Source organism: Sceloporus occidentalis, unplaced genomic scaffold (genome assembly GCF_023333645.1).
Source record: "Sceloporus occidentalis isolate IW3139 unplaced genomic scaffold, rSceOcc1.0.p SCAF_70, whole genome shotgun sequence".
In the NCBI taxonomy this organism is placed as follows: domain Eukaryota; kingdom Metazoa; phylum Chordata; class Lepidosauria; order Squamata; family Phrynosomatidae; genus Sceloporus; species Sceloporus occidentalis.
Window position 1 is genome coordinate 1080001 of NW_028317050.1, and position 14362 is coordinate 1094362.

Sequence of the window (14362 nt, forward strand, 5' to 3'; positions counted from 1 at the left end):
AACAGTATAGAGTGATGGGAGTTATGATGTACTTTAGAGCATAATTATAATGAAAAAGACATTGGAAATGGTACAGCATAACACCCATCACTCTCACACATTTACCAATCCACATTTACCAATCCACAGATTCCACACATACCAATCCAGATTCCACACATACCAATCCACACATACCAATCCACAGATTCCACACATACCAATCCACAGATTCCACACTTATAGCAATCCACACATATACCAATCCACACATATACCAATCCACAGATTCCACACATATACCAATCCACACATATACCAATCCACACATATACTAATCCACAGATTCCACACATACCAATCCACAGATTCCACACATACCAATCCACAGATTCCACACATACCAATCCACAGATTCCACACATACCAATCCACTCTCACTGTCACTCAGTCTTACTAAATGATTTCCTACCTTCTTTTCTACCTCTTTTCTTCTTACAGTAGTCTTTTCTTCTTACAGCAGTCTTCCTCTTCGCTCCTCTTCTTCTGTCTTGTTCCGGGTCAGAGGGCACTGTTGGCGCGGCTTCAGTGCCGCCGGGATCTGACAACAAACCCCGGCGCACAGCAGCAGTTGCCGCGCGGATCGCAAGGGAGCAGTATCGGAGGTCTGTTAAAGACCTCCGATACCGCTCTCTTGCGAGCCTGCTCCTCCAGCGGCGGACATTACTGTTGCTGCGCATCGCAAGGGAGCAGGATCGGAGGTCTGCATTAACAGACCTCCTGCTCCCTTGACTGATTTTTAGCCGATTAGAGGGAGATCCTTGATCTCCCCAACCGAGCCTGCTTTAGGTATACAGCTATCCGGAATCTAAAACAAGACCAAGGACTGATTCAGGCTTAAGCCTTATATATGAAGAAATTGGCAGATAAGATGGGCTGAATGGTTTTTATCCCATGTCAAATTCTATGTTTCTTTGTTAGAGTAAAGGATTGGAATTATAATGTGTAAAAGCCTATAAAAATATGTTTCTATCTGCAATGCTGTTATTATGAATAAGCAATTATATTTTTTGAATATCATGAACAGGGGCGTAACTAGAAACCACAGGGCCCTGTGCAAATATTTCCCCAGGTCCCCCAACTGTGCCATCATTGCCCGCAAACAACTTGTTTGTGCCTTCTTAGCACCCCCCAACATACTATCTGGCAGAGATATGTAAACACACATACACAAATTACATACACAATCCATCTCACCCCAGCTACACATCCATGCTCCCACACACAAGTACACACCCATAATCACACACACACTATTACACATCCATTCTGACATACATAAATACAAACACATATACATACATCCCACCTCCCTCCCATACCTGCTTTCCCCCACACCGCTCCTGCAGCTTTCTCTTCGGCTGCTCCCCTGGTACGTTCCTGGCTCCCTGTGCCAGTTCAAAATAGTTTAGAAAGGGCCCTTCCGGCCTGGACTGGTGTGATCCAGGTCCGAAGGGCCCTTTCTCAATAATTTTGAAACGATATGAGGAGACAGGAATAAGGGATTGCAGGGTCACCCCAGGCCCCGTAGAGACACGGGCCCTGTCACAGATTATTAAATAGTTTATAAGGGGCACTTTTGTTCCATGGGCCCCCGTTTTAGGACAAAAGGAAATCACCAGATTATAATGCATTCCCATTCCATGCAGAACAAAGAAAAGATAGTATATACTTATCCAGACTGTAGAGGTGTCCTTGTTAAATAATTCTGCAAAACCTAGCTAGACCTGTTTACCCACTATTATATACTTCAATATATCCCAATCCAATGCTAAAATACTCTGACCTAATCAGCATCCATATTATGAAGGGCGCAATTAATTGGTCATTTCCAAAGATCCCGGTTATAACTGTAGGGCATTGAAATCCATTGTACTGTGTGTCAGCAATTGAAAAATGGGTTCCTTTATGTTGAACAGAACAGAAGGTGTTGTCAAAAAAATATACCGAATCTAAAAAAGATTAGATGTAGATAAACTCAGATGTGAAAAAATACTGGAATGCTGGAATATACACTTTTCAGTAAATTCATCTTTAATACTTTAATAAGCCTTTTTAATATTTATAATACTACATAATTTGCCTTAAAAAGTAGAGGTTAAGATGTAATATAAGGGAGTTTTACTTCGCTGAGAGTGTGGTAGATAACAGCCTCCTAACAGAAGTGTTATATGCTAATATAATAAGGGGATTGAGCAAGGCATTAAGCTATCCGGAATCTAAAATGAGACTAAGCACTGATTAAAGCTTGAGTCTTTACATTAGAAAAATCAGGCAAAAGAGATGCTTTTGAATGATTCTTGTCTGCAGTCAAATTGTATGTTTCAGTAAAAGGCTGGAACAATAATAATTGTAGAAAACATTAAAATTCTGTTCTTTTTTTAAGATATTTTTTTTTAATATTTACAATACTTCATAATTCACCTTAACAGTGCAACATTTGTTTCCATAACAGCAGCTTTATGATACACCTGTACCTGATTTCTAAGGTTTCTCTAGTTTTGCCTCAGCAAGAAATGAACAGGACACAAGGCGTTTTATTAGCCCTGAATATGTATAACAAAATCCACAGCCTACTTCACTTTGTTATCTTGTACTTGTTATGTTGTTTCTCGGTAACTAGTGCACACATTTCCTTGCAATGGATTTTGGTATCGAAACCAGTAGGGGGCGATAAAGAACAATAATGCTAGACTAGTTCAGAAAAGAGCGTGAAACAAACATTGCTTGGTTTACCAAAATATAAGGGCATATGTTAAATGCTTTAGTACATTTTTTCCCTGCACATATCGATATCCGGAGGGTATTCCATATATCTTTTTCATGTACATTTTCTGTAAATATAGATTTACAGTGATAAGCACAGCAAAGAGCAAGAGCTGTACTTAGCACCCCCCCATCCAACATACTATCTGGCAGAGATATGTAAACACACATACACAAATTACATACACAATCCATCTCACCCCACCTACACATCCATGCTCCCACACACAAGTACACACCCATAATCATACTATCATGATATGCCTTTTAACCCCCTATATGCCCCTCTGCCCCATGATATGCAGTGGCGTCGCTACAGGGGGGCAAGGGGGGGCAATTGCCCCCCCTAGGTTAATCCTTGCCCCCCCCTGTTGCCCCCCTGCCGAATTTGGAATAAAGTCGCAATGCGACTTTAAATCCCGTTTTTTTTAAAATGTATTGAATTTTTTTTATGCCGAGGAGAGAGAGGGTGCGGCCCGCGTAGGATCGGCAGCCAGGGCAACCGATCTTACACGGGCCGCACCTCGAGCCCTGCTACTTACTTGTAGGAGGGTCTTCTGTACTGCATAGAGGAAGCGGAACCTAGCAGAGTTCACGTGACATCACATGACTCTGCTCCAGTCCTGCTTCCTCTGTGCAGTACCAGAGAACGCAGAGGGAGGCCGCGCCCTCTGCTGAAGTCTGTGAGCGGCATCGAGGAGCTGCAGTGCAGGTAAGGGGGTGGGGAGGGTGTTTGAATGAGTATGCATGATTCAGGGAATGAATCTGTGAATAAATGAGTATATGAATGAATGAGTGTGTGTGTGATAGCATGGATGTGTAAGTGCTGGAACCTAGGCATGATGGGACTGTGATTGCTGTTAGCAATCACACTCCTATCATGCCAAGTCAGCCAGTACATGCTGAAACCTAGCTAGCTGCCCCCCCTTGTGTATTGATGCTTCCAGCAGTATGGGGTCTACACATCACTTACAGCCACCCTGTACCAGCATGTACTGGCTGACTTGGCATGATAGGAGTGTGATTGCTAGCAGCAATCACAGTCCCATCATGCCTAGGTACCAGCATTTACTGGTTGCCTGGGTATAATAGGAGTGTGATTGCTGTGTGGGCAGTGTGGACGCCAGGGCTGGCTTTGGGGTATGCAACCTGTGATTTATGCCTGTAATTTAGGGGGTTTTAAATATATCTTTTAATGCCGTGTTTTTATGTGAATTCCAATTGATCTATACCTGCAAAGCTGGGTTTTTGCATTATTCTGTAGATCCATCTCTATATATTTCCATACATTATTTATGTATACCTGCAAATACAGTGTTTGTATGTCTTATTCAGTTGATTAATACCTGCAATGCTGTTTCCATGTATTGTGACAGGCCTCCCTTTTCCTTGGGATTTTTGTCAAGGATCTTGGCTGTAACCACAGTCTTCTAGGGTAAATGAAGTCCAGGACACATCCAGCTCAGCTTCAATGTTTATTTTAAAGGAATAAAGAGCAGCAGTTATAAGTAGAATAACAGTCGTTGCTTTAGCACTTGCTTAGGACAAAACAGGTCACAAGTGACCATCAATATGGCTTTGCAGAGAGAAACCACCCCTCAGTTTATCAGCTCTCCTAGCTGGCATAACAGTGGCTTCCTCCTCTGAATCAGGCTCAAACCCTTTAACCTTCTGCCTGCTAATTAATCAGCCACAGGTGAGCTGTTACTTAGTCCTCACCTGTGGAGCTCCTGTCCAGAATGCAGGCTCTGGACTGGATCAAAATAGCAATTAGTGCTGTTGGAGCACTGGCCCACCCTGCTCTTCCAGATGCTCCGCCCCAGGGACCCTTACCATGTTTTGCAAACTGCCAGTAGTGCAGTTTGTAAACAAACAACATATTTCCCTGGGACATATTTTAACCCCTTCAATCCCAGGGGTTTTTGGTACCTCAAAGCCCAGAGCAATTTTGCCATTTTTGGGGTATGTCGGTTTAGCAATGATTCTATTTTCCTGTGAATAGTGTAACCCTATAAACTATATATTGTTTTTTCAAGGAGAGATAGAGCTTTCGTTTGATACCATAGTTGGATGATTAGCTGAAAATTTAGAATGAGAAATTTAGTAAAAACTAGCGAAGATTAGAAAATTTAACTAATTTTTTTTTACATTTTCCCTCTGAATCCTCACAAAATTAGGTAAAGTGATGGAAAATCCCCTCCAAGTTTATTAATTCAGGTGTCCTGAATTCAGAAATACCTAATTTATATAGATTTTCCAGACTTTCCCAGCACCAGGGAGCATACTATAAGCATACGCAGCGATGACCTTCCGGGTTACGCCAGCAGTGACGTAACCCGGAAGGGAATGCCCGATCGCGCGTTTGCAACTGCGCGATCGGGCACTTTCAACCGTAACAGCTTACCGTCTTTCATGCCGGAAGCTGTTACGGGTGTGTGTTTGGGTGTCAGTGTGTCAGAGCCTGTCCTGGTGTGTGTGTGTGTGTTGGATGTAGGTGTGGCAGAGCCTGTCCTGATGTGTGTGGGTGTCTGTGTGGCAGAGCCTGTCCTGGTGTGTGTGTCTGGGTGTCGGTGTGACAGAGCCTGTGTTGGTGTGTGTGTTTGGTCATCTGTTTCCTGGCACTTAACTTACATTAGGAATTATTTAATTTATATTTATCCAGAGATAAAATGCCCTCCTGAAGTTGTAGTGACTTCAGGGGACAAAACGTTCAAGGCCCTGAAATCATTTAGTGGAAAAGTTATTTATTGTGTTATAATATTTAATTCAAGGATTAGTCGCACTCAATTGTGGCTTCAGGCTTCCCATGTTGAATGATCAAATATTATTTTAGCCCAATAACAAAAGTATAATTCCATAGCACATTACTTTTGGAAATTATGAATGCCCCCCCAGTTTGACTGTGGTATCTTGTGTGCCCCACCCTATATATTGTTTCTAGAGTCGCCACTGCCTATATGCCACTCTGGGTAATATGGTTAAAAGGCATATCATGGGGCTGAGTGGCATATAGGGGGTTAAAATGCATTTCTGGAGGTATATATAACTGCTTACAGCAATCACACTCCTATCAAGCCAAGGCAGCCAGTAAATGCTGGAACCTGGGGATGATAGTAGTGTGATTACAGCCTCCCTATGCCATGCTACCACCCCCACCCCCTTACACATCCATGCTATCACACACACACTCACTCATTCACAAACATTTAAATACTCATTCATTCCATTAATCACACATACTTGCTCAAAAAACCTCCCCCACCCCCTTACCTGAACTGCAGATCTCCCACTCGAAGACTTCTGCAGGGGCCCAGCTGTGCGAGCAACTTCTCTGGCCCTGCCCACAGAGGAAGGAGGGGGAGGTAGAGTTATGTGAGGACTTTGCTAGCTTCCTGTTCTTCTGCTGCTAATAGCAGAAACGCTGCTCCTGACCAAAGCCCGGTAAGCAGCACGGCCCCAGCAGAATGAGGTCTGATTAGAAGACGACCTCGATTATAAGACGAGGGGTATTTTTCAGGGCATTTGCTCTGTAAAAAACCTTGTCTTATAATCGAGCAAATACGGTATATATATATATATATATATATATATATATATATATATATATTATTTTTTTATTTTTTTTTACTTTTTCAACATCAAGTGTAAAAAGACACCTATTGAAACCTTAGGAAAGAGGGACCGTTGTTGTGGCCCTCCTGTCAGTTCTAGCTCTGGCAACGCTGCATGCGGTGGTTTGTCCAGACCCTTGAGCACATGCTTAAAAAGCGCTCCCTTGGATTTCAATGGGAGCGCTTTAAAACTACTCCCCCAACTGTGCCATCATTGCCCGGAAAACAACTTGTTTGTGCCTTCTTAGCACCCCCCCCCCATCCAACATACAATCTGGCACACATATGTAAACACACATACACAAATTACATGTCAGTTCTAGCTCTGGCAATGCTGTATGCGGTGGTTTGTTCAGACCCCTGAGCACATGCTTTCAAAGTACTCACACTGGGACTGTCAGGGACAATAAACTGTCCCTTTAATATTTGTTTAAAAAAATTGCTTTGATGGGCTGCTCAATTTTTTGAATAGATCTTTTTCCATCTGGTAGTCAATTTTTTTGTCTTTTGCAGTAGGAATGCTAGGAATACAGACTGTAATGAGCTAAATCAGACATATTAGTTATGTTGTCTTGGATTATTCTGTAAACAGATTGCAGAATAAGTATATCAGGTAGACATTTGCATATGGTGGAATCACAAATGAGGAACACATTCTGAAAATACATATTTTTATTAATATTATTAGTATTATTAGTTTGCATGTTTACTTGATTTGCTCTTCCTGAACAATTATACGTGGACAGAGATGGTAGCTTTAAAACATTTATTAAAGTATTCCCAACATTAAGCTATTTGGTTCATCCAGCCAGTAGAAGACTGAATATTGACTGTTAAAAACAATTGTGTAATAAGTTATTTTTTCTAAACGGCTCCTCCACTATCTATCAGAATGACGAGTCTATTCTAATTATGATTTAACTGTTTATGCCTCAGTATACAGCATTATTCTGTATTTGCAGAAAAGTACAGGAAGGTTGGGGGAGATTTGACTTTCCCTGCCTCAAAGGCTAATAATTATTAGGCATAGATAATAATGTTGGTTTTTTGGACACAAGCGTATCATAAGGCTTTACAGCCCTTAAAGTCACAATAATGACTTTAGACTTTAGACAGACAACTTGCTTAAATTTAGTAACATTATTTTTCTTCAAAATGCCTTAGTTATCTGCTACAGTATCTCATGTATAATTCATGTTTTCACCATTTTTCAGATGTACAAAATAACATGATCTTTACGTCTCTACCCTTTTTGGGTAGAGGTATGCAACGGTACCTGAAAAATTATGTAGTTATATTTCAAGGTAACCATCCTCACAGACATAAATGTGGGTAACCAAATGTATGTTTTACGTATAATCTGTTTCAATACACTTTTTTTTTAAAATTTTTACAATTTTAGTAAAAAAAATAAAAAATTCTGACTTAAAAGGAAACGATATAACTAAGACTTTCCTTTAAATAATAATGTTGTCCCCCTTGCAATGCATGGCGGATTCTGCAGAATACCCCAAATGCATTCGTCCATTCCAATAAACTGCCCCCACCCCTCTATTTTCTGTTCACCTGATAGTTCAAGTACTGACAGTCACAACGGGTCTAAAGAGACCCCCTGTGTTCAATACTTTATTACTTTTTTGAGGCCACTTGATTACACTTTAGTAATATAAGGTGTAATAAATTGGATTCTTAATATCATATTTTGTCTTTTTTCAGATTATAGCTTACCAGCCTTATGGGAAGTCGGTGGACTGGTGGTCATATGGGGTCCTGTTGTATGAAATGTTGGCTGGGCAGGTAATGTGCCATTATAAGGAGTTCTCTGCTTCGGGTGTAGAGCTTCATTTTATTTCCCAACGGTTTTTGTGCAGCTTTGAAATTCACAATCATGTTGGACCCTCAAATATATATATTCTAGATGAGGGTCTAAGAAAATTTCGAAATCATTAACAACATTATCTCCAAAGCTGTTCTCAAGAAGGCCAGGCACAGAAGACATATGTACCTAGTGGTTACTCCCTACATTTACTCCACGCCAATTCAAATTATCCAGAAAACGAATGTAATTTGTATCAAGTGAAAAATATGTATTAATTATACAAGTGATCTTTAATTAACAAAATATATTAAAGCTCTGTAGTGTAGGTTTTCATGTTATGTTTCATTAAACCACAGTGGCCTTTAAATATGATTTTAGGTCTTATTGGGCTTTTCTGAAAAGACCTCTTTAAAGGGTTATCGATGCCCATATGTAACTAAATGAACTCCTTGTAGGTATAGCCACTTCATTTGTTAAAAGTGCAGATTATTTTCAGTGCATTCAATCCAAAAACATTAAACCAATGTTTAAAGTTGTCAAAATACTTGCTTGGTTCACTGGTAGGGTTGTCTTTTGCTTGATGAACCCTAGGGTTCCACACCAGTAACATTGACGTCTCTGTAGAACATGTCATATCAAAATGAAAGATACTTTTAATGCCTACTGGGGTTGTACTGAGAATTACTAGGCAGGTCTGACACTTTATGGCCAGCTGCCGGAAAATGCAGGCAGATACAGACAGCGTTATATATACGAGCATTATATATTTATTATATATAACCTTTTGGAATATCCAGCCACTTGTTTTATTTGCCAACAAGGTCCAACTTATAAACTTCTGTTCTCTCTTCTGTTGTGTTCTTTTCTGTTCATAAAAACAAATTGAGCACAATTTCTTTTGTCTACAGCCTCCATTTGACGGTGAAGATGAAGATGAATTATTCCAGTCCATCATGGAACAGACTGTATCATATCCCAAATCACTTTCTAGGGAAGCCGTGTCTATCTGCAAGGGGGTAACACTTTTACGCATTTGTTTGCAGATGTTATCTGTTTGCTATCAGATTTTCAGTTGGCTATTGGTGATTCCATGTTTATCAATCATCTCTTTCCTCCTCAGTTACTTACAAAACACCCACTGAAACGCCTTGGTTCAGGCTGTGATGGAGAACGCGATATACGAGACCATGCCTTTTTCCGTTGGATTGACTGGGAACGTTTAGAGCGCCTGGAAATTCAGCCTCCCTTTAAACCGCGGCCTGTAAGTTTCTTAATTTTGTAGAGTATCATTTACAAATAAAGGTATTGACTAAGTAAGATTATATGTTAATAATTTTAGCAAACCCGTTACTTTTATGGAACTTTTTTATTATCATTATGTAGGCTGAGACAGTTATCTTCCAACAGCTTTTATATATAAAAGCTTGCCCATTGAGTCACTGATCATATCTTAGTTGCATAGAAACTACGGTGTATATCTGATCTAAAAAAGGAGAAAGGTGAGAGAAACAGAAGAACAGGGCAAAGAACGAGAGCTTTCATATTGGTGTATTTTGGTCTTTTTTTCTGTCTTATAATACCTTTTATAGTTACTGCTGTGGCATTACCTTCATGAAATACAAGTGTAACACAAACGATTATGAATTACAATTATATTAGATATTACATTTTCAGCAATTTCTACAGCCCCAGCAGATTCCATAGCGCTGTTACAATAGGGGTTCTTGAAATGTCAATTATGCCAATAAATGACAATTATAGAAGAAGAAGCTCTCGTGAGTTTAACATATATTTTTTAATCCATCTACAATCTATAATCTAGTAATATTAAATGATTGGTTACTGTTATTGGTTATATAATGTCAACTCATAAATATCCTATTTCAATTATTAATACCTGATATTATTAATTAATATTTTCATAGAAACCACAACACAAATGCAAATATTGGGCTTGATTCAAAGCTATTGCCACATAGATCCTAATAAAAACCTTTTTTTATCAAGGTTAATGAATGAAGGCCAATATATCTTTGTATCTATTTTTTATATTACACTCTATGTGTGGATTGTTATTCTGTTACTTGCAAATTGTAATTTTATCTTAATTGAATCCAGCCCACTGTGTAGGTAAAATTACTAGTAGGTTTCATTACTAGTGTTGAGTATGGTTATTTCTCGTGCATTATTTTTCAGACATAATAATAATCCGTCATTGCCAATTCCCCTACATGCTGCATATTATAAAAATCACTTTTTTTTTTTTTACAGTGTGGAAAGAGTGGTGAAAACTTTGACAAGTTCTTTACCCGGGCTCCTCCAGTACTTACTCCTCCAGACCAAATGGTCTTAGCTGGTATTGACCAGAGTGAATTTGCCGGATTCACCTTCATCAATCCAGAGTTCGTCCATTCAAATCCACACAGCCCAGTGCCCATATCCCTGGTGTGATTCTTCAGTTTGTATATTGGGGTAAAAGATGATTTTCTCTATCAGTCCTTCTCTTTGGCCAGCATGGTATCCTCCTTGATAATGGTTTCATGACAACTAATCCCATTTTATTCCTCCTAACCCTACTACCTGCATCTTGGAAAAACACTCAGTCTTGTAATGTGCTGTGTGAGGGGTCCAGGATGCAAAAGTATATCCATTCCTTCCAGGACGCTACACTGATCTGGAATTTCACTGTCATTTGACCTTTACATTTGCACCGTTTTCCTTTGGGTTGTTCAATATCTAAGGGTTACTACTAAGAATTGATTCTTTATACAAGACCCTTGCAGAGATCTGAGAGCTGGAGAGGAAAAAAAAGTTATTTTAAAGAAAGTCACGCCGATACTGGAGCTGTGAACCCTCAAAACCCACCCATCAACTTTAAGTAAATAACAAACTGGCTTTTCATTAGATACAGTAGACAATAAGTGGAATTTCCATTTAGTTTTCCTCCTTTATCCCCGCCTGGAATGGACTACACATTGCCTGCATCTTCCCTCAAAAATTGCATCTAGCCTGGCATGCATGACCGTTTAATATCTTAGTAGGTGTACGATATATTTAAATGTTATCCTATTCAAGTAGATACAGATGCCAATGGATGAAAGATCATATCTTAGTGATATCTGTCATTCTTATATTGATCATATGTGCATGGGCTTGAAGATGATATACCGTGTCTACACATTTGCTAGCGTGATCAAGTAATCTAGGTCTTTCTGGACCTGAGAGATCAGGAGAAGTATGGTCTGGAATCATGGGACAGAATAACTGGTTAGGGCTTCCATAGGTGTATTTTGATACATACTTTCTCTTTTACATATGCACATTGAGACCGCTAAACATTGAAACCAATATGTAGAGTTATTGCACAGTTTGGTGTATTTTATTAAGTAGTTTTTACATTTCACAAGTTTGTTTTGTCATCTTGATGGTGGGTTCTTATATTGTGGATTATCGAGAAAGCGCTTTAAAAACATATTTACAAGTAAAATCCCAGAATTAATTCTGAATCAAGGACAATCTTGATTAATACACCAGACTCCCACAATATAGCAGGTTGTGCAGGTAAACTCTCAATATCTAGGAAAGAAATGACCTGTATTGTTATACGAACAATTGGACATTAACATTTCGTGACACAATGTAGTGAACCCATGAAGTTCATATTGTAAAATAAGATGATGTAAAAAGTCCCAAAAGTACTTAATTTTGTATAAATTAAATTCCCAAAACTTATAAGTATTCATCATAATCCAACAGAGTGTCTGTTAATATAGTTTGAATTCGAAGGACAGCTAATGAACCACAAGTGGAAAAGCAGGGAGAAATTCATCATTCATTAAGACCATTTTCACTTGGATACATAATTGGACATTTCTGGAGTTGAAGCCCATACATGTGCAAGTTCGTCATTTATAGTCTCTAATGTTAACATGGAACTGTGAACTAATTCTATTTTAACTTATTGTAGGAACAATAGTAAGATTAGATTCTGCTTTTTCATGAAAATGTGAATGAAATATGGTGCATGCATTCATTTGTAATTATTTACCTAGTACTATTTATTTATTATTACTGAAATATACTGATTTGTGCAATGGGTAATGTACTCCTTATGTATGTATTAAGGGTATTCCAAAGCAATGAGCAGGTCTGTATTCATATAGATATACAAGGCCATACGTGACTTTATTAAGATCACAGAAGTACAAAATGTCTTATTGTATCCTACCTGTAATAATGTTAGGTCTTACTAAAACACGGACCGTACAGTAGCAATCTATGTTCGGACTGAAACATATGCTGATGTATTAGGCACATTTTATATAACAAAAAAGAGAAAGCAACACGTTTCACAAGCATTCCTCTAAAAGGTGATGAAAAAAGCAGATTTCCACCCAGTTTTTTCAAAAGGAGGAAATCTTAACCCATTCGATCACTAAACGCTGATCTTTCATGTCTACATTGTGCACATACCTGCTTCGCAGTCCACAATTGGGGACATAAATGTCTGAAACTTACTTTAATTAAGAGATCATGTAGGTACTGGACACCTAACACTGCTTTTTTGTGTCTCCATTAAGACATGTCCAATGGAGGCATCACTATCTAGTTCTAATGCTGCGGTTCTTAAATATGTCCCTTTAAATGTTCTGAGCCAGTTATAAATGTATTATAGTTAACCTATGTATTCTTTTTATACATATATTACTAATATAATGAATGCTAATGCTCATGAGCTACAAGCTGCTAATTTAGAATATGTAAGGATAAATAGAAAGTTATATGTAATTGCTGGGAAATTTGAGCAGCACAAATATTTAACTATAAGAGAATATACTACATTAAGTTTAAAACTGTTACTTTTATTTTATTTTTCAACAAACTGCAGACGCAACATTGTTTTTTTAATCGTAGAAAATATTCTGCCATACTGCCAACATACCTATGTTGTAGGTAAATGGTTTGTGCCAATACATTTTTAAAAATATAATTAAACTGTTTTAATAACAGGCAATGGGTGATTCTATGGACATCGCACATTTGATATTTTATTCTGGCTAGTTTTTAGTACTATGGGGTTATTTGCAGGGATATCATGTGTAATACATTTTGGAACGTGCATTAGTAATTTTTTCTAACCACATTATCAAAACAAACAAAAAAAAGACAACAAAGTCGTATTTCTTCTTAACCCCTTCAATCCCAGGGGTTTTTGGTACCTCAAAGCCCAGAGCAATTTTGCCATTTTTGGGGTATGTCGGTTTAGCGATTATTCTCTTTTCCTGTGAATAGTGTACCCATGTTAACTATATATTGTTTTTTCAAGGAGAGATAGAGCTTTCGTTTGATACCATAGTTGGATGATTAGCTGAAAATTTAGAATGAGAAATTTAGTAAAAACTAGCGAAGATTAGAAAAATAAACTAATTTTTTTTACATTTTCCCTCTGAATCCTCACAAAATTAGGTAAAGTGATGGAAAATCCCCTCCAAGTTTATTAATTCAGGTGTCCTGAATTCAGAAATACCTAATTTATATAGATTTTCCAGACTTTCCCAGCACCAGGGAGCATACTATTAGGTGTACAATTTTGTATAATTTTTATGCCTATGGTTTAACGGGTTTGGGGGTTGTTAACGGGGGCAGGAGGGTTATACTGGCTAGATGTTATGCAAGGCAATGGGAAGTAAGGTTTTTTTAAGAATTTTGTTTATTATCATTTTTTATATATATTTTTTTTATTTTAATTTTTTTTACATTTTTTTGTATTTTTTATATATTTCTTTTACATAGTAATGGTTAGAGGTCCTCCTAGGGACCTCCTGAACATGCCAGTGATGTCAAAATGACAACACAGCTCACATTATAATTTTTTTTAGTATTATTTATATTATTATTTTAATGATTTTTTTAATATTATTTTTTATGGACTAACGTTTTTTTTTTTTCTGCTTTTCTCTTTCAGGACGGGAGGGGGAGTGAGAGAGATGGTTTCTCACTCCACTCCCCGCGATCCCCCTGCACCGATCACACTGTGATCTCAATGCAGGTCCTCACAGACCTGCATAGAGATCGCAGCGTCTCTGTGCCTCATCGGAGGGCAGGATATCCCCTCAGGGTGTCCTCC

The 14362-nt window shown here is 38.4% G+C and overlaps 1 protein-coding gene across 1 annotated transcript in view; it reads left to right on the top strand.

Moving 5' to 3' along the window:
• LOC149286315 (protein kinase C gamma type-like) overlaps positions 1–10686 on the top strand; it is a 123712-nt gene extending 113026 nt beyond the window's left edge. The window contains exons 15-18 of the mRNA XM_089494228.1: positions 8133–8213; positions 9144–9251; positions 9356–9496; positions 10507–10686. Coding sequence (XP_089350354.1) covers positions 8133–8213; positions 9144–9251; positions 9356–9496; positions 10507–10686 — 510 coding nt within the window. The remainder of the gene's footprint in view (positions 1–8132; positions 8214–9143; positions 9252–9355; positions 9497–10506) is intronic.
• The last annotated feature ends 3676 nt before the right edge of the window (positions 10687–14362 follow it).